This window comes from Procambarus clarkii, chromosome 7, assembly GCF_040958095.1.
Source record: "Procambarus clarkii isolate CNS0578487 chromosome 7, FALCON_Pclarkii_2.0, whole genome shotgun sequence".
Lineage (NCBI taxonomy): Eukaryota > Metazoa > Arthropoda > Malacostraca > Decapoda > Cambaridae > Procambarus > Procambarus clarkii.
Window position 1 is genome coordinate 31,620,016 of NC_091156.1, and position 27,311 is coordinate 31,647,326.

General features: G+C 49.5%; 1 protein-coding gene across 1 annotated transcript in view; it reads left to right on the plus strand.

The window, feature by feature from the left end:
- The first annotated feature begins 563 nt into the window (after window positions 1-563).
- Window positions 564-27,311, plus strand: part of LOC123761435 (xanthine dehydrogenase/oxidase) — an 86,311-nt gene continuing 59,563 nt past the window's right edge. Inside the window, exons 1-9 of the mRNA XM_069315282.1 lie at window positions 564-761; window positions 5,322-5,379; window positions 6,782-6,878; window positions 18,632-18,867; window positions 19,281-19,412; window positions 19,580-19,686; window positions 20,127-20,268; window positions 20,822-20,989; window positions 22,155-22,231. Coding sequence (XP_069171383.1) covers window positions 564-761; window positions 5,322-5,379; window positions 6,782-6,878; window positions 18,632-18,867; window positions 19,281-19,412; window positions 19,580-19,686; window positions 20,127-20,268; window positions 20,822-20,989; window positions 22,155-22,231 — 1,215 coding nt within the window. The remainder of the gene's footprint in view (window positions 762-5,321; window positions 5,380-6,781; window positions 6,879-18,631; window positions 18,868-19,280; window positions 19,413-19,579; window positions 19,687-20,126; window positions 20,269-20,821; window positions 20,990-22,154; window positions 22,232-27,311) is intronic.

A 27,311-nucleotide genomic window follows, 5' to 3' on the forward strand; every position in this document is an offset into this window, starting at 1 on the left:
TGAGTGAGCGATGAAGTGTGTTCCAGCCAAGACTTATGGGAGAGGGTCAGTTGTCCGTGAGACATGATGGGGTGAGGACTCTCGCTCTCGCCCTCAACCACGCTTGTGTTACAATCTTCTTTTCCCTCTTTTATTAGTCGTCAGTTTCTGGAGAATTATTATTACCAGATTGTCATGGGTGAGAACGCGACGTCGAGCGGCACCTTGGTGTTTTTCGTGAATGGAAAGAAGGTAAGAGTTGCGGATGATCAAATCTTAGTAGTTCCTGTGATGGATTGAAGGGCTGGGAGGTTAGTGTAGCATTATTATCAAGATATGGGTACAACTTAACCCCCAGTCGTACATACCTTTCCTTGTACCAGAGGTACACGGAAAGGTACTGTGTAAGAGCAAGAGCTTAACTACTGCTGACCACAACAGCCTGGTCGTCCTCACGTGACAAACCACACTCGATTACCTTGAGCAGCTATATACACCTAGCTGTACAATTGCAGACTAGGATTCGCTGCCCAGTCGCCAGAGGGAGCAGTCACACGCCGGATGGCTGGTGGGGAGCTGGCGTTATGGCGGTGTTTGGTGCCCCACTTCGGCGCATTGACACTGTAGGGCTGGAATTCTCGGTGCTTGCAGACTGGGCGATTGTGGAGGTGGCGCTCTTGCACGCCCTTAATGTGGACGTTAACGATCTTCAGGGATTGGAGAAGGTGTCAAATCGGTGTGTGGCTGTGAAATTTGCCACGTCTCTTAAGTACCAGTATTTCGTACGTTCGATTCCTGATGCTGCTTTAACTGTTATGGTGTCGGATCAGTGAGTGCCACCGAAGTACGTGAGTGTTCATGGGGTGCCCTTGAATTTCCCTGAGCCTGTGCTGCGTGCCTGCTTTGCCAGGTTTGGTAGAGTTGTTTTACGTTGAATTAAGTTTATGTTTTGGGCGTTTTGCTGGGTTACAGCTTGGCGTTCGGACACTTGGCATGAATTTGACCAGTGCAAATCCGTCTCTGGTTAACTTCTACGGTTTCACCATGCAGGTGTTTTATCAAGACCAGCCCCGTACTTGTTTCCGGTATGGTGATTGAGGTCACGTCGTGGCTGGGTGCCGCACTGGTGCGGCTGTGGAATCTTCTGTGTTTTTTTGTTTTTTTTGGAGAGTGATTTTCCCCCCATTAGTGTGAGTGGGATTGAGCCTGAGATCCAGGGGCCTGTTAATGTACGTTGTAGTGAGGGTTGAGTGTGTGTGTATTCTTGTGTTGCTCCTGGTGTGTGTGTGTGCGCTTCTTTCCAGGTTCCTGCGTGATCTGGTGGGTGGAACTGTGTGTGCGTGTGTGTGGTGTTGGTCTCCATTTCTGACTCCTTCGTGAGCCTGTTTTTTTGTTTTTTTTTTGTGAGGGCAATGTGCGTTGAGCTTTGCCCTGTTACTGATCAATGTTCTGTATTTCCTTTCTCTTTCTGGATGTCTTTATGTACTTAGGTCTTTATGTTCATGTTATGTATCTGTTCTGGAGGGCTGGTTGTCCATTTGTATTTATGTATTTATGTATTTCTGTATTTCTGTTAATGTTTTGTGTGGTGTGTGGCTCACGTGCTTTTTCTTTCTTGTTTTCTGCGCCTTCTTTTCTCTTTGTTCTGGTGTGTCCGTGTATGGCTGGTCTTCTCCTCCTCCAAGGCTCTTGCTTGTGGCAGGTTTTGTTTACGCAGTGTGTGTGGGGGTCTGGCTGTATTGACAGGTTTGTGGTTGTTCCATTGTATTCGGTGCTTTCGCTGTGCCCGGTATGGGCATGGCTTTATACGTAATTTTATGTATGTTGTTTGCTTACTGATCATTTTTGTTCATGTTTTGAACTATATATTATGGCTCTGGATCCTTGTATGTATTTTTTCATTATTTGTCTCCTTTTGTCTTTGCTTGTTTTGCTTCGTTGATGGTGTTGGTTCGACGTTGCTCCAGGATACTGCGTCCACTAAAAGCAGTTTTGCCGTTACTTTGGAAATCATGAAACTTGTACCTAATAAACTTAACATGAGGCAGTTATTGTTTACTTTAACTTACCGACGTCATGCTGAATAACGTCAGAGCTCAAGTTGTTTACTTCTTTCTAAGACCTGTCAAGAGGTCTCATACTGTTGGTAACGTACTGTTGGTGACTCGTTAATCCAGCTGCTGCTCCCCCCCAGTTTATGAATGAAGCACGTTACACACACACAACCCATCCTCAGACCAATCCATTCCATCCAGCGGCCGAACCCCAAAACGCACTGCGTATTCAAAATTTGTATTTTCTTAAATAGAAGGAAATATTATTAAGTAAATGAATGAGTTGAATATTTAGGTGTAACTTAGGTTAGCTGGTTAGGTCCCGTTGGACATTATTGGTATTTGCAGTAGGTGGGTGAAGGATTTATCAACCCGTCCTCAGGTCAGGCTCTTTAGAGCTGCGGCCGCCGCTCCCCTATGACTTGTTTATCAATTTTAAGTCTGTATTAAAAACAGGTTTCTCATATACAAGTTAATATTATTGTATATTAAAGTTTAATGAATAGTTAGGTATAGGTTAAGTGTTTAGGTTCTTCTGGCAATTATTTGTATTTGAAGAACGTGGGCGAAGCATTTACAGAGCTACGATGCGATCAGAGGTCAGCGAGGCCCCGTTCAAAAAATGTTCGAACGTAATCAGTTGGGAGTCGTCCTAATCAACAAAGACAAATGTCATCCCATGCAGCCGCCAACCCCCCCCCCCCCCCTCCCCCCCTGTTTGTGAATGGAAAACGGTTTATACACGACACACGACTGATTACCATCGATCATTTCTCCAACAGCGCTCTTCTGACGACCTCTGTTAGATTCGCAACGCTGTATAAATATCCAACAAAATCTACAGCTAACCTAACCAATGCCTAACAACAGGTATACATACAACTTTAATATATCTTTAATGTTACAGTCTTTTAATACACAGTATGTTAAAATTTATGAATGCGTCTTGGGGAAGGGGAGAGGGTACAGCCGCCGCTTTAACGAGCCTGGCGTGAGGGCAGGTTGGGATACCTAGTTTGCCTAGGAGCCACCGGAACACGTGACGCGATTTTATCCTATTTATCTTGACACTACCGTCAAGCATTCCAGGTCAACGGTCTGGATTCTTGCGACGCCTGCCGCACTTGTCGCCTGGGATCACAGGGAAGTCGATAGATTGTTTGATTTCCTCTTCGGGCCGGAGAGACGATGTCCAGCGCAGGCTTGGCCAAGCATTGGGATTGAACTCCTGGTGTGCCATAGGTGTGGGGCAGCGTCGGCCGGCTCGGGCTCTGCTGGAGGGCACTGGAGGTTGTTGTTTTGCATAGTTGCTGAGATGGGTACGTGCTTAGAAGTGGCCATGATTTTGTCTCTGGTAGGCTCCCCAAAAATGTTTTATCTAACAGTGTGTTTGCTGGCAGCCCATCCTCCTGTTTAGATAGTACATATTGTGACGATCGTCAATAGTCACGAATTCGTACGTACTTAGCTTTTATATAATTGTGTACTGACTAGTAAGAAATTCTTAAAAAAATTTAGCTAAAAAGAAACAAATATTCCCTGGCCTAGTATAGTACACACACATACGATATTAGGCCTTCAGGTATAGTGTATTGAGCCTAGGAAGGTTAGGTTAGGTTAGTCAAAGCAAAACAAATAAAAAAATAGTTCTTCGGTTTGTCCAACTCAATAGTTCAGATTCCTACTTTCTAAAATGTTTTACGTCGGAATATATGCTAAGGTCCTCATCGTTGCTATAAGTACTACCAAAACAGGAAGATGGGCTGATGAATTCGCTGCTAGGCGTGTTCGTTTCCCCCAACAGACGACGTTAATATAACCGTCACACCTGGTTACAGTATCTTGGTAACTCGCGTAGGAGCTTAACATGACCATTCTTGACACAGTACTTCAAATACAGACGACGATTCGCAATAACGTGGCGAGAGATATGATGAGCAAACCACACACCAGAAGATGAAGATACGACGACGTTGCGGTCCGTTCTGGATCCTTAGCAGGTCGTGTAACAATGGTCCAGGACGGACCGAAACGTCGTAATTTCTTAATTTTCAGCTTGTGTGGTTTGAACAGCACTTCAAAAAGTCCGAAGAATGCTCCAGAAGTTTGTGTGGACGGCTGTCATGGGTACCATGACCAACGCAACAAACGGAGCGGCGGCGGCGAAGGACTTCAGTGTGCAGGATGGACCACAATTAATGTAATTGAAGAACCTGGTCATATAAAGGGGTAGAATGTGTGAATGGGGAGGAGGGGAGTGTGTGTGTGGGGAGGAGGGAAGTGTGTGTGTGGGGAGGAGGGAAGTGTGTGTGTGGGGAGGAGGGAAGTGTGTGTGTGGGGAGGAGGGAGGATGGGGAAACCTCTACTTAGGTTTACCGATGGTCCCCCATCCCCCCCGCTCATTTTTCCCCTTAAGGTCATCTACTGACCCTCCCCAAGATGCAACCGCACAATAGTTGCCTAACTCCCGGATACCTATTTAGCTGCTAGGTGAAAAAATGTGCATCAGGTGAAAGGAAGCTTGCCCAACCGTTTTAGAACACACATGGTGAGCATTACCTGCTAGTTCCAGAGCTCCGTTAATAGACGGCGCATCGTGTATTAGATTTTCTACCTGTATTGGGATTATAATTAAACACTTTTTCATTATAATTACTGAAAAGGTATATAATTCTAATTTTAATATTGACTGGAACTCGAATACATAATGCGCCAACTATTAACCATATTTGTTACAAGTGTAGCTGGACTGAACTTCTCATCACTGTAAATCAAACTTACATTTATTGACATAAATTGAAATAACAACTTGAAAAAACATATAAATATATTTGTAAAACACTGCATAATGTAACATTAGAGATGAGACAGTGGCAAAACATGTACCGTTAATGTACATTGGTACAAAACATGTACCACACAAAAAAATGCATGTTTTGTATAAGACATACAATGTCCTCTTGACAGGCTTCATCACGTATGGGTGCAAGAGGATGTATGCTTGGGAAGATAACTGTGCTCTAAGGGGTAGTGGGGGAGGATATATCTGCATGGTTACTACTGTTTAGGTCCTCATTACATCCCTGATGGCCCTCCCCTCACCCATGCTGCGAATACTTGAGGGATTGTTCCAGTACTACCACCACTTGAGGTACACACTTGGATTGCTCCAGTACTACTACCACTTGAGGAATAGCTCCAGCACTGCTACCACCTGATGGATAGTTCCAGTGCTGCTACCTCTTAATGGCCCCTTAAGTGTGGAGTAACAATTATTGTACGTTTCAGGTGGAGGACTCCAGTGTGGACCCTGAGTGGACGCTTCTAAGTTACCTTCGCAACAAACGTATCCTTTGTTACAATGAAATGAAGAATAAAACTGTAAAATACAGCCAGGGGTGCCCGTGCTGGAAGATCCTCCAGCAGGAGTGGCCAGACACGGATATATAGGATGTCACTGATCACCCGGTTGGGGAAAGATCTGGTTACACCATAACCTCCTCACCAATCCTGGCTGGCCGCTTCTTGATACCTCCGCCCCGGGCAACGCGTCCTCAGTAATAGTATTAATTTAAACTGTTTAATCATGTGTACAAGAATGGGTTGTTGCAGCCAAAAATGTTTGCGTGTGATGCCGTTAGTTTGCAGAGGGCACGAACAAATATACCAAAATCAAACTTAAACATTTCTATGTCTAGTGTAATCCAATATATGTACTCAATTACACCTAAAATAGATTGTATTAAGAAAAGGTTTGTTGGACAGGTTAGGTTAGGGTCTTTGCTTTAATTTCCATTTTCTTAAGCTACATTTCGGGCTAATTCAACAACAGAAAACGTGAACTTTTGGGGTATAACGATGAATTTTTGCTCGTATGACCAAATAGTGGGTGTATGTACTATAATATAAAAGGAATGGCTGACTGAAAACTCTACATTCCCAGAATTCGATTCAATTATAATCTCGCTGCTATATTTTAAAAATTTATCGTCCTTCATGCAGCTATAAATTGTTCAGCTTAGAGATTGTTGTGGACAAGTTTCTTGAACCAATTGTGTTATAAAAGACATTGATATATATTTACATTCAACTGTGAAGCTAGCTTATAAAGATTGTTACTTACCTTAATAAATTTTGGAGCTCTGTTCCTTCTATTGCCACGGGACGGGTATGGGTCCACAACCACCCACAGGACGGGTATTCCGGGCCCACTGCCACCCATAGGATGGATATTGGGTACATAAGAAATATAAAAATCTATCGTAGTAATATATAGTTCATAAAGGCAAATGAGGGGGACCTTCGACAAGCTGCCGGTTTCCTATCCTCGTTGACAGGAAGAACTTGACGTCGACATGTTCAGAATGTGAGAGATGGGTACTAACACTTAGTTCCTGGAAGTCGTCAGAGGGCGACTGAGTCAGTGACTTTAAAGGACCCAGAATCTGTCAAATTGTAAGCCAATACTCACCTGCTGCCTTTTGGTAAACTACAAGACCCACACGAGCGAAGATAAACACGTGTACCGTAAAGTAATTGGCAGGCGAGGGCGGAAAGCCAGTAAGGATACATAGAACTTGTATGGAGGGCGGGATGTGAGGACATGGAGCTGGAATATGAAGTAAAGGAATAATGCGCAACCGCTTGCACCATCGTGGATCGATCACCGACCCTGCTGACTCAGGTTGAAAATTTGTGTTTCTCTTAGGCATATTTGTGTGTGTATATTTTCCTTGACGCAGGGAGAGTGCGGTTATGCGGCACGAAGCTTGGGTGCGGCGAGGGCGGCTGCGGCGCCTGCACCGTCATGATCTCCAGATACGACCGCACCAACGACAAGGTCATGTAAGTACATGTGACCTGACCCGGTCGTTGTGACCTTTGTTGCAGCACGAGTCCTGTTCCTGCAGCAAGTGACGTAACCTGACCCGGTCGTTGTGAACCTTGTGCAGCACGGGTCCTGTTCCTGCAGCAAGTGACGTAACCTGACCCGGTCGTTGTGAACCTTGTGCAGCACGGGTCCTGTTCCTGCAGCAAGTGACGTAACCTGACCCGGTCGTTGTGAACCTTGTGCAGCACGGGTCCTGTTCCTGCAGCAAGTGACGTAACCTGACCCGGTCGTTGTGAACCTTGTGCAGCACGGGTCCTGCTCCTGCAGCAAGTGACGTAACCTGACCCGGTCGTTGTGAACCTTGTGCAGCACGGGTCCTGCTCCTGCAGCAAGTGACGTAACCTGACCCGGTCGTTGTGAACCTTGTGCAGCACGGGTCCTGCTCCTGCAGCAAGTGACGTAACCTGACCCGGTCGTTGTGAACCTTGTGCAGCACGGGTCCTGCTCCTGCAGCAAGTGACGTAACCTGACCCGGTCGTTGTGAACCTTGTGCAGCACGGGTCCTGTTCCTGCAGCAAGTGACGTAACCTGACCCGGTCGTTGTGAACCTTGTGCAGCACGGGTCCTGTTCCTGCAGCAAGTGACGTAACCTGACCCGGTCGTTGTGAACCTTGTGCAGCACGGGTCCTGTTCCTGCAGCAAGTGACGTAACCTGACCCGGTCGTTGTGAACCTTGTGCAGCACGGGTCCTGTTCCTGCAGCAAGTGACGTAACCTGACCCGGTCGTTGTGAACCTTGTGCAGCACGGGTCCTGCTCCTGCAGCAAGTGACGTAACCTGACCCGGTCACTGTGAGCCTTGTGCAGCACGGGTCCTGCTCCTGCAGCAAGTGACGTAACCTGACCCGGTCGTTGTGAGCCTTGTGCAGCACGGGTCCTGCTCCTGCTGCAAGTGACGTAACCTGACCCGGTCACTGTGAGCCTTGTGCAGCACGGATCCTGCTCCTGCAGCGCTTTGCTTATGTTGTCACAAATCATTTTGTACCTCATATCATACACTTCAAGCCATCAGTTCTTCATATTTCATTGTATATCATTCACTTGTGCAGTGCATCTATAACATAATAGACAATAGCTATAACTATTCAATTTAGACGACTTAATATAACTTGTGTTAATTAGATCGTAAATGCTGTTAAACATGTTGTATAATTCCTGATATTATTTGTCAATTATTGTAATTTGGTAAAGAATCTAAATACCTTGAAGCTTCAGCAGATGAACAGGAATGTTGATCTGTGACCCACACAAGTATGTTAATTGCACTGTTTTCATATAGATTATTACGAAATTAGTTTAAACAAAGGAATAGTTTATAACAAGGTGTGTGTGTGGTGAGGCTGTGTATGTGATATGAGGCTGTGTGTGTGTGTGTGTGTGTGTGTGTGTGTGTGTGTATGATGTGAGGCTGTGTATGTGTGTGTGTGATGTGAGGCTGTGTATGTGTGTGTGTGATGTGAGGCTGTGTATGTGTGTGTGTGTGATGTGAGGCTGTGTATGTGTGTGTGTGATGTGAGGCTGTGTGTGTGTGTGTGATGTGAGGCTGTGTATGTGTGTGTGTGATGTGAGGCTGTGTGTGTGTGTGTGATGTGAGGCTGTGTATGTGTGTGTGTGATGTGAGGCTGTGTGTGTGTGTGTGATGTGAGGCTGTGTATGTGTGTGTATGATGTGAGGCTGTGTATGTGTGTGTGTGATGTGAGGCTGTATGTGTGTGTGTGATGTGAGGCTGTGTATGTGTGTGTATGATGTGAGGCTGTGTATGTGTGTGTGTGATGTGAGGCTGTGTGTGTGTGTGTGATGTGAGGCTGTGTATGTGTGTGTGTGATGTGAGGCTGTGTATGTGTGTGTATGATGTGAGGCTGTGTATGTGTGTGTGTGATGTGAGGCTGTGTGTGTGTGTGTGATGTGAGGCTGTGTATGTGTGTGTGTGATGTGAGGCTGTGTGTGTGTGTGTGATGTGAGGCTGTGTATGTGTGTGTATGATGTGAGGCTGTGTATGTGTGTGTGTGATGTGAGGCTGTGTATGTGTGTGTGTGATGTGAGGCTGTGTGTGTGTGTGTGTGATGTGAGGCTGTGTATGTGTGTGTGTGTGATGTACTCACCTAGTTGCACTCACCTAGTTGTTGTGAGGCTGTGTATGTGATGTCTCACCTAATTGTGCTTGCGGGAGTTGAGCTTTGGCTCTTTGGTCCCTCCTCTCAACTGACAATCAACTGGTGTACAGATTCCTGAGCCTACTGGGCTCTATCATATCTACATCTTAAACTGTGTATGGAACCAGCCTCCACCACATCACATCCTAGTAAATTCCATTTATTAACTACTCTGACACTGAAAAAAATCTTTCTAACATCTCTGTGATTCATCTGGGTACTAAGTTTCCACCTGTGTCCCCTTGTTCGTATTCCACCCTTGCTGAAGAGTTTGTCTTTGTCCACCCTGTCAATTCCCCTGAGAATTTTGTAGGTGGTTATCATGCCACCCCTTACTCTTCTGTTTTCCAGGGATGTGAAGCTCAGCTCCTTTAGCCTTTCCTCGTAGCTCATTCCTCTCAGTTCCGGGACGAGCCTGGTGGCATACCGCTGAATCTTCTCTAACTTTGTCTTGTTTAACTAGGTATGGACTACAGGCTGGAGCTGCATACTCCAGGATTAGTCTTACATAAGTGGTATACAAGGTCCTGAACGATTCCTTACACAAATTTCTACAGGCAGTTCTTATGTTGGCCAGTCTAGTATATGCCGCTGATGATATTCTTTTGATGTGGGCCTCTGGGGACAGGTTCGGTGTGATATCAACCCCCAGATCTTTCTCTCTGTTTGACTCTTGCAGGATTTCACCTCCCAGATGATACCTTGTATTCAGCCTTCTGCTTCCTTCGCCTAATTTCATTACCTTACACTTTCCTGAGTTGAACTTTAGCAGCCATTTTTTAGACCATTCCTACAGTTTGTCCAGGTCATCCTGTAGTCTCTGTCAATCTTCATCCGTTCTGATTCTTCTCATAATTTTTGTATCAGCAAACATTGAGAGGAAGGAGTCTATACCCTCCGGAAGATCGTTTACATATATTAGAAACAGGATGGGTCCAAGTACTGAGCCCTGTGGGACTACGCTGGTGACATCTTGCTACTCTGATGTCTCCCCCCCCCCCCTCACCGTTACTCGCTGTTTCCTGTTGCTTAAGTATTTCCTTATCCTCTGGAGCACCTTCCCTTTTACTCCTGCCTGTTGTTCCAACTTTTTTAACAGCCTTTTATGGGGTACTGTATCAAAGGCTTTCTGACAGTCCAAGAAAATGCAGTCGGCCCACCCTTCTCTTTTCTGCCTATTTTTTGTTGTCTGGTCATAGAATTCTATTAAACCTGTGAGGCCACCATAGAGAGTGGCACACTTAATGCTTCTGCATCTTCCTTTAGTATCCATGGTGAGATTCTATCAGGCCCAACAGCCTTTGTCACATCCAGCTCCAGCAGACACCTTTTGACCTCATCACTGGTGAGGTCAAATTCCTCCAAGGTTGCTTGGTTTGCCGCCTCCTCATTTAGTGCAGGGGCTTCTCCTTGTTCTATTGTGTCCTCCTGGAATCTCTTGTTGAGTTCTTCACACACCTCCTTGTCATTCTCTGCGTATCTGTTCTCCCCTTTTTGCAGTTTCATCACTTGTTCCTTCACTGCTGTTCTCCTCCTGATGTGGCTGTGAAGCAGCTTTGGTTGGGTCTTGGCTTTACTCGCGATGTCATTTTCAAACTGTCTCTCTGCTTCCCTCCTTACTCTGAGGTACTCATTTCTGGCCCTCTGGTATCTCTCCCTGCTCTCCGGTGTTCTGTTATTTCTGTAGTTTCTCCATGTTCTTTTACTCAGTTGCTTCGCTACCTTGCATTCCTAACTGAACCATGAGTTTTCTGTTTTTCGTTTTTCTCCTTTTGGACGGGGATAAACCTGTCTGCAGCTTCCTGGCACTTCTGGGTGACAAAATCCCTCATGTGCTGCACATTCTTGTCTCTAAGTTCTGTTTCCCATGGTATTCCTCTGAGGAAGTTCCTCATCTCATCACATTTTCCTCTTTGGTAATTTAGTCTTTTTCCCTCCAATCCCATCCTTGGGTAGGTTATCCCTACCTCCACCAAGTACTCAAAAGTCAGTACACTGTAGTCACTCATTCCTATGGGGGCTTCAACTTTGACTTCCCTTATTTCTGACTCATACAGGGTGAATATCAAATCGAATCTAGCTGGTTTTTCATTGCCTCTCATTCTTGTGGGTTCCCTGACATTCTGGCTCAGAAAGTTCCTTGTTGCTACTTCCAAGAGTTTAGCTCTCCACAAATCTGCACCACCATGTGGGTCCCCATTTTCCCAGTCAATCTTTCCATGGTTGAAATCGTCCATGATTAAGAGTCTTGAGCCATTCCTGCAGGCAACTGAAACTGCTGCTCTCTATTATATTAATGGTTGCCATGTTGTTCCTATCAAACTCCTGTCTAGGTCTTCTGTCATTTAGGGGAGGGTTGTAAATGACTACCACTATTATCTTAGGTCCACCCATTGTTATAGTTCCTGTTATGTAATCTCTGAATCAGTCACAGCCCGGAATTTTCATCTCATCAAAACTCCAGTCCTTCCTTATCAGCAGGGCCACTCCTCCACCTCCTCTCCCTTCCCTCTCTCTCCTTACTATATATTAGTCCTTTGGAAACACAGCATCTGTTATGACTCCTGACAATTTTGTTTCCGTGAGTCCTATTACATCAGGGTTTTCTTCTTGCGCCCTTTCTGCCAGTTCACTTGCTTTATTGGTAATCCCATCAATGTTTGAGTACATTACCTTGAAGCTCACTTTCTTATATCCAATTTCACCCTCACTCCCCCACAAGTGTAGGAAGTTGTTCCGTGGTCTTTGCTACTTGGGCAGGCTCATTCTCCTGTGAGGTAGTTGCCAGGGGTTCAGGGGGAGGTCTAGTGGGGGCTGGAGGGCTTAGGGTTTGCTCAGGCCTGCTTGGGGCAGGAAGAAGGCCTGTGGGTGAGGGAGCAGGGATTGCTTGGGGAGAGGGCACGCCCTCCTGCGGTGTAGTTGACAGGGGTTTGGGGGGAGGTGGAGTGGGGGATGGAGGGCTTAGGTCTCGCCTGAGCCTGCTTGGGGCAGGAAGAAGTCCAGGGGCTGCAAGGAAAGCAGGGGATACTTGGGGTAAGGGAAGAGGGAGGATTTGGGTTTTATGATGGGCATTGTGCAGGGGCAAGGAAGGGTTCATGCTGGGGCAAAGGGGGGGGGGCCCTGTTGGGTGGTGGGCTGGGGTCTTGCATATCCCCCTGGGGTTCCTGAGTTCCTGGGTTGGGGTTCCCCACTCCCCTCTGGGATTGCTGGGTTGGAGGCTGAGGTTCCCTGGCTCCCTTCCCTCTCCGTGCACCTTTTCCTTGCATCTGCTGCCCTTACTATCTCGTCCCTGGTTATGTCCCTCTGAACATATACCTCTTTGTAGTTCCTTGCATACCTCAGTTTGCTCTTCATTTCAAGGATGTCCTCATTGATGGCCTCGCTCTTGAACACTACCTTGGTCAATCTTTTTTTGTCTCTGTTGTACTGGCCAACCCGGAAAAACTGTTCTATGTCTCGTTCAGCCCCTTCCATTCTTTTCTCCTTTAATATCCCTGCCACTGCAGCGTTGTCTTTAGTCCTCGATTCCTCCCTTGTGGAACCCTCTTGTTCCTTCACACCTACCACTACTACAGCTCTTTTCCTTTCCATTAGCTGGCTTGTGCATCTAGCTGCCTCCTGTGAGGTTACTGCTTTCATTACAACTTCCTTGACTGTGGACATTGCTCCTGGGCTCTTCAGCATTTCAGCAAAGGTTGGACCAATTGTAGGGGTCCCTGCCATTGCTACATCTCCTGGTACCTGGGGGATGGTCCCTTGGGCCAGAGTCTGATGAGGGCCTGTTTTTAGGCTTTTTATCTCCTCTTGTACTGCACTTAGTTATATCTGTAGCTTACATATAGTTTCCCTCAGGTCCTTCAATTCCTCACTGATTTCTTTCCATGACTTAGCAATCATCTCCATGTGTAACTCGTCCAGTCCCTCTCCTCCAGCTTCATTCTGTTGTCTTACCATCCCGCTTGACCTGTACTCACCTAGTTGTACTCACCTAGTTTTGATTGCGAGGGTTGAGCTCTGGCTCTTTGGTCCTGCCTCTCAACCGTCAATCAACAGGTGTACAGATTCCTGAGCCTATTGGGCTCTATCATATCTACACTTGAAACTGTGTATGGAGTCAGCCTCCTCCACATCACTTCCTAATGCATTCCATTTGTCAACCACTCTGACACTAAAAAAGTTCTTTCTAATATCTCTGTGGCTCATTTGGGCACTCAGTTTCCACCTGTGTCCCCTTGTGCGTGTTCCCCTGGTGTTAAATAGCCTGTCTTTATCTACCCTATCAATTCCCTTGAGAATCTTGAATGTGGTGATCATGTCCCCCCTAACTCCGCAGTCTCCGTGGTGTAGTGGTAAGACACTAGCCTGGCGTTCCGCGAGCGCTGTCATGGGTTCGTATCCTGGCCAGGCAGGATTTACTGGGCGCAATTCCTTAAATGTAGCCTCTGTTTAACACAACAGTAAAATGTGTACTTGGGTGAAAAAACGATTCTTCGCGGCAGGGGATCGTATTCCAGGGACCTGCCCGAAACGCTACGCGTACTAGTGGCTGTACAAGAATGTAACAACTCTTGTATATATCTCATAAAAAAAAAAAAAAAAAAAAAAAAAAAAAAAAAAAAAAAACTCTTCTGTCTTCCAGCGAAGTGAGGTTTAATTCCCGTAGTCTCTCCTCGTAGCTCATACCTCTCAGCTCGGGTACTAGTCTGGTGGCAAACCTTTGAACCTTTTCCAGTTTAGTATTATCCTTGACTAGATATAGACTCCATGCTGGGGCTGCATACTCCAGGATTGGCCTGACATTTGTGGTATACAAAGTTCTGAATGATTTCTTACACAAGTTTCTGAATGCCGTTCGTATGTTGGCCAGCCTGGCATATGCCACTGATGTTATCCTCTTGATATATGCTGCAGGAGACAGGTCTGGCGTGATATCAACCCCAAGTCTTTTTCTTTCTCTTACTCCTGAAGAATTTCCTCTCCCAGATGATACCTTGTATCTGGCCTCCTGCTTCCTACACCTATCTTCATTACATTACATTTGGTTGGGTTATACACTAACAACCATTTGCTCGACCATTCCTACAGCTTGTCTAGGTCTTCTTGAAGCCTCAAACAGTCCTCTTCTGTCTTAATCCTTCTCATAATTTTGGCATCGTCCGCAAACATTGAGAGTTGAGAGAGAGAGGAAAGAGAGAGAGCACACACACACACACACACACACACACACACACAAGCAATAGGAAGCAGAGAGTTACGGTGAGGGGTGAGACCTCCGATTGGCGTGAAGTCACCAGTGGAGTCCCACAGGGCTCTGTACTCGGTCCTATCTTGTTTCTGATATATGTAAATGATCTCCCGGAGGGTATCGATTCATTTCTCTCAATGTTTGCGGACGATGCTAAAATTATGAGAAGGATTAAAACAGAAGAGGACTGTTTGAGGCTTCAAGAAGACCTAGACAAGCTGAAGGAATGGTCGAACAAATGGTTGTTAGAGTTTAACCCAACCAAATGTAATGTAATGAAGAAAGGTGTAGGGAGCAGGAGGCCAGATACAAGGTATCATCTGGGAGAGGAAATTCTTGAGGAGTCAGAGAAGGAAAAAGACTTGGGGGTTGATATCACGCCAGACCTGTCTCCTGCAGCACATATCAAGCGGATAACATCAGCGGCATATGCCAGGCTTGCCAACATACGAACGGCATTCAGAAACTTGTGTAAAGAATCATTCAGAACTTTGTATACCACATATGTCAGGCCAATCCTGGAGTATGCAGCCCCAGCAAGGAGTCCATATCTAGTCAAGGATAAGACTAAACTGGAAAAGGTTCAAAGGTTTGCCACCAGACTAGTACCCGAGCTGAGAGGTATGAGCTACGAGGAGAGACTACGGGAATTAAACCTCACTTCGCTGGAAGACAGAAGAGTTAGGGGGGACATGATCACCACATTCAAGATTCTGAAGGGGATTGATAGGGTAGATAAAGACAGTCTATTTAACACCAGGGGAACACGCACAAGGGGACACAGGTGGAAACTGAGTGCCCAAATGAGCCACAGAGATATTAGAAAGAACTTTTTTAGTGTCAGAGTGGTTGACAAATGGAATGCATTACGGGGTGATGTGGTGGAGGCTGACTCCATACACAGTTTCAAGTGTAGATATGACAGAGCCCGATAGGCTCAGGAATCTGTACACCTGTTGATTGACGGTTGAGAGGCGGGACCAAAGAGCCAGAGCTCAACCCCCGCAAACACAACTAGGTGAGTACAACTAGGTGAGTACACACACACACACACACACACACACACACACACACACACACACACACTACATGATGGAATTCAAACTTATGACCATGGGACAAGAGATCTGGGAAAGAATAGTTGACTACAGGAAAGGGGACTATAAGAGGATAAGGGACTATCTGGGTGAAGTGCAGTGGGAGGAAGAAATTAGAGGAAAAACAGTCCAAGATATGATGGACCTAGCCATACAGAAATGCCAGGAGGCCGAAGAGAGATTTATACCAACAGTAAAGGGAAAAAATAAGAAGGAATATAATAACCCATGGTTTAATAGACAGTGTCAGGAAGCAAAAATGGCCAGCATGCGGGAGTGGAGGAAGTACAGAAGACAAAGGACAGAGGACAACAGGATCAGATACAACAGAGCTAGGAACGATTACATTAACATAAGACGAACATCGGAAAGGGACTATGGGAACGATATTGCAATCAAAGCGAAAAAACAACCTAAGTTACTACACAGTCATATAAGAAGAAAAATGTCGGGGAACGACCAAGTGACAAGACTAAGGAAGACAGAGGGGGCATATACTAAAAGTGACAAGGAAATCTGTGAGGCACTGAATGCCAGTTTCCACGGAGTGTTCACTACCGAGCCTGAGCAGCTCCCATTGTTGGAAGGGGTTACCCTTGATGAAAGATTATCAGATATAGACGTGACAGCAAAGGAGGTAATGAAACAGTTGACAACTCTAGATGCAACGAAAGCAGTTGGATCAGACAAAGTATCACCGTGGATACTAAAAGAAGCAGCACAGACCCTCAGCGTGCCTCTGGCAATGATCTTTAATGAGTCACTTATGTCGGGAGAACTGCCCAGTTGCTGGAAGAAGGCAAATGTCGTGCTGATCTTCAAGAAAGGTGATAGGGAGGAGGCACTTAACTACTGACAAGCATCCCCTGTAAAATACTGGAAAGAATAATTAGGCTACGACTGGTTGCACACCTGGAGAATATTAGGTTTGTGAACAAACATCAACATGGGTTCTGGACAGGGAAATCATGCCTAACAAACCTTCTGGAATTCTATGATAAAATAACGAGGATAAGACAAGACAGAGATGGTTGGGCAGACTGCATATTTCTGGACTGCCAAAAAGCCTTTGATACAGTACCGCACATGAGACTGCTGTTCAAGCTCGAGAGGCAGGCGGGGGTGGGGGGAAAGGTCCTAGCATGGATAAGGAACTACCTAACAGGAAGGAGCCAAAGAGTTACGGTAAGGGGCGAAAAGTCGGACTGGCGAACAGTAACAAGTGGAGTACCACAAGGATCGGTGCTGGGACCAATTCTATTTCTTGTATATGTTAACGACATGTTTACAGGCGTAGAGTCCTACATGTCGATGTTTGCGGATGACGCAAAGTTGATGAGAAGAGTTGTGACAGATGAGGATTGCAGGATCCTCCAAGAGGACCTGAACAGGTTGCAGAGATGGTCAGAGAAATGGCTACTAGAATTCAACACGAGCAAATGTAAAGTTATGGAAATGGGACTAGGAGATAGGAGACCAAAGGGACAGTACACAATGAAGGGGAACAGCCTACCTGTGACGACGCGTGAAAGAGACCTGGGGGTGGACATAACACCTAATCTATCTCCTGAGGCACATATAAATAGGATAACGACAGCAGCGTACTCTACACTGGCAAAAGTTAGAACATCATTCAGAAACCTAAGTAAGGAGGCATTTAGGGCGCTTTACACTGCCTACGTGAGGCCAGTCTTAGAGTATGCAGCCTCATCGTGGAGTCCCCATCTGAAGAAGCATATAATGAAACTGGAAAAGGTTCAGAGGTTTGCAACGAAACTCGTCCCAGAGGTACGAGGGATGGGGTATGAGGAGTGCCTGAGGGAACTGTGCCTTACGACACTAGAAAGAAGAAGGGAGAGGGGGGACATGACAGGAACGTATAAGATACTCAGAGGGATTGACAGAGTGGACATAGACGAAATGTTCACACAGAATAGTAGCAGAACGAGGGGACATGGATGGAAGCTTGAAACTCAGATGAGTCACAGAGATGTTAGGAAGTTTTCTTTTAGCGTGAGAGTAGTGGGAAAATGGAATGCACTTCAGGAACAGGTTATGGAAGCAAATACTATTCATAATTTTAAAACCAGGTATGATAGGGAAATGGGACAGGAGTCATTGCTGTAAACAACCGATGCTCGAAAGGCGGGATCCAAGAGTCAATGCTCGATCCTGCAGACACAACTAGGTGAGTACAACTAGGTGAGTACACACACACACACACACACACACACACACACACACACATACATACACACACACACAGCTGTGTTTGTGTGTGATGTGTGTGTGTTTTTATTGTCCGGTTAACTGGTGGGGGGATGGAGGGAGAGGGAGTGAAAGGGAAAGAGAAAGTGAAAGGGAGAGAGGGGGTGAAAGGGAGTGTGAGGATGTTGAAGGGAGTGTGAGGGTGTGGAAGGGAGTGTGAGGGTGTGGAAGGGAGTGTGAGGGGTGTGGGAGTGTGAGGGGTGTGGAAGGGAGTGTGAGGGGTGTGGAAGGGAGTGTGAGGGGTGTGGAAGGGAGTGTGAGGGGTGTGGAAGGGAGTGTGAGGGTGTGGAAGGGAGTGTGAGGGTGTGGAAGGGAGTGTGAGGGTGTGGAAGGGAGTGTGAGGGTGTGGAAGGGAGTGTGAGGGTGTGGAAGGGAGTGTGAGGGTGTGGAAGGGAGTGTGAGGGAGTGAAAGGGAGAGTGAGGGTGTGAAAGGGAGAGTGAGGGAGAGAGTTAGAGCGAGGTCGAGAGGGAGAGAGTTATAGCGAGGTCGAGAGGGAGAGAGGAAGGAGGGCCATCAGGTGGGTAAGTGATGGAAGGTCAGTCCCGGGGGTGAGGGGTTAGGTTGGCGGTAGGCTGATTTGTGCGTGTGTGTGTGTGTGTGTGTGTGTTTACACTGGTGTGTTATGGTGAGGAGGGGGGGTGGGGCTAGTTGGTGGCGATGTAATGTAACACACAGGTGTGAAAAACTAATACCAAGCTGAGACTCTCAAGCTACTTTTTCGTATTTTAACTTACGTCCAAAGCTAATTTATATATCAAAAACACTGTACACCTTGTATGACTGACTTTGAGAGGCACTCACCTCCAAGTAAGCATCCCACAGCACAATTAGGTGATTTATGAAGCGATATCCGCCTTAATTGTTGACGTCCCCGCCCGAGCTCCTAGAGGCTGTGTGTGTGTGTATGTGTGAGGTGACTAAGCTAGGTGTCTCCTACCCATGCAGCCACTACTCTGTCAACGCCTGCCTTACTCCCGTGGTGTCAACGCATGGCCTGGCCGTCACCACCGTGGAGGGCATCGGATCCACCACCACAGGCCTCCACGCCGTGCAGGAGCGCATAGCACGTGCGCACGGCTCCCAGTGTGGCTTCTGCACGCCTGGCATTGTCATGTCCATGTACACACTCCTCAGAAACACTCCTACACCCTCAATGGCCGATCTCAACGAGTACTTCACAGGTGAGTTGACCCTCACCATCAGCACTCTGACCAGTTCAAAGACGAGGGTTCAATTCCATTGAACGGCTTCAGTGTTTTCTCACGTACCTTGTTCATTCATGTTCCTAACTGTGTACCAACTGCGTGTGTTAAATGTTTGTGCAGTTCACCTATTGCCGCAACACATCCGGCCACATTCAAGCCTGTTCTAAACCAAACTAAGAACACAAAATACTTTTAAGCAAAGAGTTAGTTAGCCAAATGACACATATAGAAGCTTGGCATCATAATTCCTCTTAAATTCCTTAACTAGCTTGAGAGTGGACTTTTTAAGTTCATCCTGTCATTCATGAAGTAGCTTCAGAAGGAACACACCAACGAATCTTGGTGTGTAAGTAAGACAGGTGTGCATTAACCCAGATGTTCACCACCAGGGAACCTGTGTCGGTGTACAGGCTACCGTCCCATCCTCGAGGGCTTCCGTGACCTGACCTCTGATGTTGCTGGCTGTGGCACAGCCGGCTGTTGCAAGCTTCGAAGTACAGATTGTAGCAGTCAAGGTGGGTGCTCATACCTCTACTGGTGAATGGCAATGTGATTTTAATCTTAAAAACAAAATCCTGTTTTAATAGACAATATTAATTAAAATACATGTTTGGTTTCGATATTTATTTATTAGTAATATAGCTCGCAATTATTTTTGGTAAAAAAAAAAATTGTTTTGTTTTTGAAGCTGCAACAGAAAACGGAGAAACGGAAGCACCTGCCTTGCTCTACGACACCAGACAGTTCCGGCCCCTCGACCCTAGCCAGGACATTATTTTCCCCCCGGAGCTAAAGGTGATCAGCTCGTGTGTCTCGTCACTTAACGAGATACATATGTATCACTCACGTAATATATCTGCCTAATAACTCTGTTGTAAGTGAAACGATAACTGGTAAAGGAGCTGATGTAATATAAGAGGAAAAGGAGGTAATGGGTGGTGATGATCTAGATTACCTTTTCTTAAAGCATGAAACAATTTAATTTAAAGTTTATGTAGAATAAACTGATAAACTGTGTCATGTGTGTGTGGAATAGTCTACCAGTCACTGCTCTGGGTGTTGTATAGTCTGCCAGTCACTGCCCAGAGTGTGGAATAGTCTACCAGTCACAGCTCTGGGTGTTGTATAGTCTACCAGTCACTGCCCAGAGTGTGGAATAGTCTGCCGACCATCTGTACGGACATCGAAGTCGTCATAACAAATTCTCAGGAATAAATTTTCCTTCGGTGCAACAGGTGCGAAGTGATCTTGACAAGCAATACTTGGAGATACGAGGAAAACGGGTCGTCTTCTATCGACCAGACTCCTTCGCTCAACTCCTCCGGCTCAAGACGCTGCACCCCAACGCCAAGATTATCGTGGGCAATACCGAAGCTGGCAAGTGAAGGCTCTGGTATAATAGTAATTCATTTGATCAGACACAAGCAGCATTCATTCATGCACACACACACACCTGCTGGGAATGAGGTACCTGGTGCTTTGCAGTTGCTTTAATCACTCTCATGTTCTGGAGGATATCCTCAAAGCACACAATGGTCACTATACTGAGGGCTACTCAGGGTAATGACTAACCATGCAGTCAGACTGAGATTAACAGCATCTCTTGACACACACAGACTCTTCATATAGTCAAGGGCAGCTTCACAAATGCAGATGGTGTTAAAAATGTAATTAGAAGAAGGGTCACACAGTACTAACTCAAACATTAAGCTTGGCCTAAGAGTAGTGACATTTGTCTCTGCTATAGAGTGATATTAGAATATTCGTTCCTTCTGCCCGAAACGCTGCGCGTACTAGTGGCTTTACAAGATTGTAATTACTATCCTATGGATCCTCACAATCCCAATGTACCTTCTTGTATATATAAAATAAAATAAAAATAAAAATAAAATATTAAATAGTATCTGACATAACCTTGTACCTACACCAGGTGTGGAAGTGAAGTTCAAGAACCAGGAGTACCCGGTGATCATCAATCCCACGTGTGTGGAGGAGCTCACCTCAGTTACGGTCACGGAGACTGGCGTCGTCTTCGGCGCCTCGATCACCCTGACCACCTTGGAGGACACACTCCGCACCCAAGTCAACGTCCTTCCAGGTCAGTAGGTCAGAGTCACCACAAATGGTGCTCTTAGGTCAGTGTGTGTAGTTGTCAGCTCATACATCATGTAAGCAGAGCCACGTGGCTTGTAAGTCTGGTGTAAACAAACAGGAAGCACGAGGAAAGTGCACTATATTTAAAGTATATGTAATTACAATGATTACTGGCTCCACAAATGTAAATACATATATAAAAAATGTACGGTAGAAGTACAGCACCCGGTGAAGATGGGGTCACGTACGACATACTCAGTGCACTGTGTGGGGTGTCTGGGAATCCACTACTCCACCTGTTTAACAAATCATTCCTAAGTGGAGTGCTGCCCACACAATGGAAACACGCAATAATTATGCCCATTACTGAAGCCCAATGATCCTGTCAATTACAGACCTATCAGTCTCGTTTCATGCTAGCTTAGTGGACAGCACTAGGGATTCTGAGTCTTAAGGTACTGGGTTCGATCCCGGGTGGAGGCGGAAACAAATAGGTTGAGTTTCTTTCACCCTGATGCATCTGTTCACTTAGTAGTAAATAAGTACCTGGGAGTTAGACAGCTGCTACGAGCTGCTTCCTGGGGATGTGTAACCAAAAGGAGGCCTGGTCGAGGACCGGGCCGCGGGGACGCTAAGCCCTGAAATCATCTCAAGATAAGATGCATATGCAAGATGCTTGAAAGGATCATTATAAACCGACTGTTATATCAACTATTGTTATTTAGTTCGGGACTATGCTGAGTACCTAACTATACATACTAGTTAATATGTAATTTTGTTGTTTTAATAACCTCTCAAAGGCTAGTAGGCTTAAGCCCAGCCCAAACCTGAGGCCTCATTCTTGACTATGTCAAGTCATCAAGCGCAATTAATGGAGATAAATGATCGCAATAAGATCCATTTATACACTGATGTCTTCTTGAGTGAACTGTGTCTGACAGGAACTCGACACATTGAGAGTTCTTAAGATCTTGAGAGTTATATCTTGTCTTGCAGGACCACCTCACTTCTCTATTTTGTAGTGTTTACAAAGTCAAATTCCCAAACATTTGTTTATGTTTTATTGTAACTTAATATTTTTTTTTTCATTTATGTATCTTGCTAAATTGTTCTTGTCAAGCTTGTTAATGTTCTCTTGTTTCTCTTGATAATGTTCTGTCTTGGGGCAGAACACAAGACGCGAGTGTTCTCAGCTGTACTGGAGATGCTGCGATGGTTTGCTGGCAAGCAGATTAGGAACGGTGCGGTGAGTGTGGGGCGCCTGGTGAGTGTGGGGTGCCTGGTGAGTGTGGGGCGCCTGGTGAGTGTGGGGCGCCTGGTGAGTGTGGGGTGCCTGGTGAGTGTGGGGCGCCTGGTGAGTGTGGGGTGCCTGGTGAGTGTGGGGCGCCTGGTGAGTGTGGGGCGCCTGGTGAGTGTGGGGTGCCTGGTGAGTGTGGGGTGCCTGGTGAGTGTGGGGTGCCTGGTGAGTGTGGGGTGCCTGGTGAGTGTGGGGTGCCTGGTGAGTGTGGGGTGCCTGGTGAGTGTGGGGTGCCTGGTGAGTGTGGGGTGCCTGGTGAGTGTGGGGTGCCTGGTGAGTGTGGGGTGCCTGGTGAGTGTGGGGTGCCTGGTGAGTGTGGGGTGCCTGGTGAGTGTGGGGTGCCTGGTGAGTGTGGGGTGCCTGGTGAGTGTGGGGTGCCTGGTGAGTGTGGGGTGCCTGGTGAGTGTGGGGTGCCTGGTGAGTGTGGGGTGCCTGGTGAGTGTGGGGTGCCTGGTGAGTGTAAGGTGCCTGGTGAGTGTGGGGTGCCTGGTGAGTGTGGGGTGCCTGGTGAGTGTAGGGTGCCTGGTGAGTGTGGGGTGCCTGGTGAGTGTGGGGTGCCTGGTGAGTGTAAGGTGCCTGGTGAGTGTGGGGTGCCTGGTGAGTGTAGGGTGCCTGGTGAGTGTGGGGTGCCTGGTGAGTGTGGGGTGCCTGGTGAGTGTAAGGTGCCTGGTGAGTGTGGGGTGCCTGGTGAGTGTGGGGTGCCTGGTGAGTGTGGGGTGCCTGGTGAGTGTGGGGTGCCTGGTGAGTGTGGGGTGCCTGGTGAGTGTGGGGTGCCTGGTGAGTGTAGGGTGCCTGGTGAGTGTGGGGCGCCTGGTGAGTGTGGGGTGCCTGGTGAGTGTGGGGTGCCTGGTGAGTGTGGGGTGCCTGGTGAGTGTGGGGTGCCTGGTGAGTGTGGGGTGCCTGGTGAGTGTGGGGTGCCTGGTGAGTGTGGGGTGCCTGGTGAGTGTGGGGTGCCTGGTGAGTGTGGGGTGCCTGGTGAGTGTGGGGTGCCTGGTGAGTGTGGGGTGCCTGGTGAGTGTGGGGTGCCTGGTGAGTGTGGGGTGCCTGGTGAGTGTGGGGTGCCTGGTGAGTGTAAGGTGCCTGGTGAGTGTGGGGTGCCTGGTGAGTGTGGGGTGCCTGGTGAGTGTGGGGTGCCTGGTGAGTGTGGGGTGCCTGGTGAGTGTGGGGTGCCTGGTGAGTGTAAGGTGCCTGGTGAGTGTGGGGTGCCTGGTGAGTGTAGGGTGCCTGGTGAGTGTGGGGTGCCTGGTGAGTGTGGGGTGCCTGGTGAGTGTAAGGTGCCTGGTGAGTGTGGGGTGCCTGGTGAGTGTGGGGTGCCTGGTGAGTGTGGGGTGCCTGGTGAGTGTGGGGTGCCTGGTGAGTGTGGGGTGCCTGGTGAGTGTGGGGTGCCTGGTGAGTGTGGGGTGCCTGGTGAGTGTGGGGTGCCTGGTGAGTGTGGGGTGCCTGGTGAGTGTGGGGTGCCTGGTGAGTGTGGGGTGCCTGGTGAGTGTGGGGTGCTGGTGAGTGTGGTGTGCCCGGTGAGTGTGGTGTGCCTGGTGAGTGTGGGATGTCTGGTGAGTGTGGGGTGCCTGGTGAGTGTGGGGTGCCTGGTGAGTGTGGGGTGCCTGGTGAGTGTGGGGTGTCTGGTGAGTGTGGGGTACCTGGTGAGTGTGGGGTGTCTGGTGAGTGTGGGGTGCCTGGTGAGTGTGGGGTGCCTGGTGAGTGTGGGGTGCCTGGTGAGTGTGGGGCGTCTGGTGAGTGTGGGGAGCCTGGTGAGTGTGGGGTGCTGGTGAGTGTGGGGCGCCTGGTGAGTGTGGGGTGCTGGTGAGTGTGGGGCGCCTGGTGAGTGTGGGGCGCCTGGTGAGTGTGGGGTGCTGGTGAGTGTGGGGCGCCTGGTGAGTGTGGGGTGCTGGTGAGTGTGGGGCGCCTGGTGAGTGTGGGGTGCTGGTGAGTGTGGGGCGTCTGGTGAGTGTGGGGCGCCTGGTGAGTGTGGGGTGCTGGTGAGTGTGGGGCGCCTGGTGAGTGTGGGGTGCTGGTGAGTGTGGGGCGCCTGGTGAGTGTGGGGTGCCTGGTGAGTGTGGGGTGCCTGGTGAGTGTGGGGGTGCCTGGTGAGTGTGGGGTGCCTGGTGAGTGTGGGGTGCCTGGTGAGTGTGGGGTGCCTGGTGAGTGTGGGGGTGCCTGGTGAGTGTGGGGTGCCTGGTGAGTGTGGGGGTGCCTGGTGAGTGTGGGGTGCCTGGTGAGTGTGGGGTGCCTGGTGAGTGTGGGGGCGCCTGGTGAGTGTGGGGTGCCTGGTGAGTGTGGGGCGCCTGGTGAGTGTGGGGTGCCTGGTGAGTGTGGGGTGCCTGGTGAGTGTGGGGGTGCCTGGTGAGTGTGGGGTGCCTGGTGAGTGTGGGGTGCCTGGTGAGTGTGGGGTGCCTGGTGAGTGTGGGGGTGCCTGGTGAGTGTGGGGTGCCTGGTGAGTGTGGGGGTGCCTGGTGAGTGTGGGGTGCCTGGTGAGTGTGGGGGTGCCTGGTGAGTGTGGGGCGCCTGGTGAGTGTGGGGTGCCTGGTGAGTGTGGGGTGCCTGGTGAGTGTGGGGTGCCTGGTGAGTGTGGGGTGCCTGGTGAGTGTGGGGTGCCTGGTGAGTGTGGGGCGCCTGGTGAGTGTGGGGTGTCTGGTGAGTGTGGGGTGCCTGGTGAGTGTGGGGTGTCTGGTGAGTGTGGGGTGCCTGGTGAGTGTGGGGTGCCTGGAGAGTGTGAGGTGCCTGGTGAGTGTGGGGTGTCTGGTGAGTGTGGGGTGCCTGGTGAGTGTGGGGTGCCTGGTGAGTGTAGGGTGCCTGGTGAGTGTGGGGTGCCTGGTGAGTGTGGGGTGCCTGGTGAGTGTGGGGTGTCTGGTGAGTGTGGGGTGCCTGGTGAGTGTGGGGTGTCTGGTGAGTGTGGGGTGTCTGGTGAGTGTGGGGTGCCTGGTGAGTGTGGGGTGTCTGGTGAGTGTGGGGTGCCTGGTGAGTGTGGGGTGCCTGGTGAGTGTGGGGTGTCTGGTGAGTGTGGGGTGCCTGGTGAGTGTGGGGTGCCTGGTGAGTGTGGGGTGCCTGGTGAGTGTGGGGTGCCTGGTGAGTGTGGGGTGCCTGGTGAGTGTGGGGTGCCTGGTGAGTGTGGGGTGCCTGGTGAGTGTGGGGTGCCTGGTGAGTGTGGGGTGCCTGGTGAGTGTGGGGTGCCTGGTGAGTGTGGGGTGCCTGGTGAGTGTGGGGTGTCTGGTGAGTGTGGGGTGCCTGGTGAGTGTGGGGGTGCCTGGTGAGTGTGGGGTGCCTGGTGAGTGTGGGGTGCCTGGTGAGTGTGGGGTGCCTGGTGAGTGTGGGGTGCCTGGTGAGTGTGGGGTGTCTGGTGAGTGTGGGGTGCCTGGTGAGTGTGGGGTGTCTGGTGAGTGTGGGGTGTCTGGTGAGTGTGGGGTGCCTGGTGAGTGTGGGGTGCCTGGTGAGTGTGGGGTGTCTGGTGAGTGTGGGGTGCCTGGTGAGTGTGGGGTGCCTGGTGAGTGTGGGGTGCCTGGTGAGTGTGGGGTGCCTGGTGAGTGTGGGGTGCCTGGTGAGTGTGGGGTGCCTGGTGAGTGTGGGGTGCCTGGTGAGTGTGGGGTGTCTGGTGAGTGTGGGGTGTCTGGTGAGTGTGGGCTGCCTGGTGAGTGTGGGGTGCCTGGTGAGTGTGGGGTGTCTGGTGAGTGTGGGGTGTCTGGTGAGTGTGGGGTGCCTGGTGAGTGTGGGGTGCCTGGTGAGTGTGGGGTGTCTGGTGAGTGTGGGGTGTCTGGTGAGTGTGGGGTGTCTGGTGAGTGTGGGGTGTCTGGTGAGTGTGGGGTGCCTGGTGAGTGTGGGGTGCCTGGTGAGTGTGGGGTGTCTGGTGAGTGTGGGGTGCCTGGTGAGTGTGGGGTGTCTGGTGAGTGTGGGGTGTCTGGTGAGTGTGGGGTGCCTGGTGAGTGTGGGGTGTCTGGTGAGTGTGGGGTGTCTGGTGAGTGTGGGCTGCCTGGTGAGTGTGGGGTGCCTGGTGAGTGTGGGGTGTCTGGTGAGTGTGGGGTGTCTGGTGAGTGTGGGGTGCCTGGTGAGTGTGGGGTGTCTGGTGAGTGTGGGGTGCCTGGTGAGTGTGGGGTGCCTGGTGAGTGTGGGGTGCCTGGTGAGTGTGGGGTGTCTGGTGAGTGTGGGCTGCCTGGTGAGTGTGGGGTACCTGGTGAGTGTGGGGTGCCTGGTGAGTGTGGGGTGCCTGGTGAGTGTGGGGTGCCTGGTGAGTGTGGGGTGCCTGGTGAGTGTGGGGTGTCTGGTGAGTGTGGGGTGCCTGGTGAGTGTGGGGTGCCTGGTGAGTGTGGGGTGTCTGGTGAGTGTGGGCTGCCTGGTGAGTGTGGGGTACCTGGTGAGTGTGGGGTGCCTGGTGAGTGTGGGGTGCCTGGTGAGTGTGGGGTGTCTGGTGAGTGTGGGGTGCCTGGTGAGTGTGGGGTGCCTGGTGAGTGTAGGGTGCCTGGTGAGTGTGGGGTGTCTGGTGAGTGTGGGGTGCCTGGTGAGTGTGGGGTGTCTGGTGAGTGTGGGGTGCCTGGTGAGTGTGGGGTGTCTGGTGATTGTGGGGTGCCTGGTGAGTGTGGGGTGTCTGGTGAGTGTGGGGTGCCTGGTGAGTGTGGGGTGCCTGGTGAGTGTGGGGTGTCTGGTGATTGTGGGGTGCCTGGTGAGTGTGGGGTGCCTGGTGAGTGTAGGGTGCCTGGTGAGTGTGGGGTGCCTGGTGAGTGTGGGGTGCCTGGTGAGTGTGGGGTGCCTGGTGAGTGTGGGGTGCCTGGTGAGTGTAGGGTGCCTGGTGAGTGTGGGGTGCCTGGTGAGTGTAGGGTGCCTGGTGAGTGTGGGGTGTCTGGTGAGTGTGGGGTGCCTGGTGAGTGTGGGGTGTCTGGTGAGTGTGGGGTGCCTGGTGAGTGTGGGGTGTCTGGTGAGTGTGGGGTGCCTGGTGAGTGTGGGGGTGTCTGGTGAGTGTAGGGTGCCTGGTGAGTGTGGGGTGTCTGGTGAGTGTGGGCTGCCTGGTGAGTGTGGGGTACCTGGTGAGTGTGGGGTGCCTGGT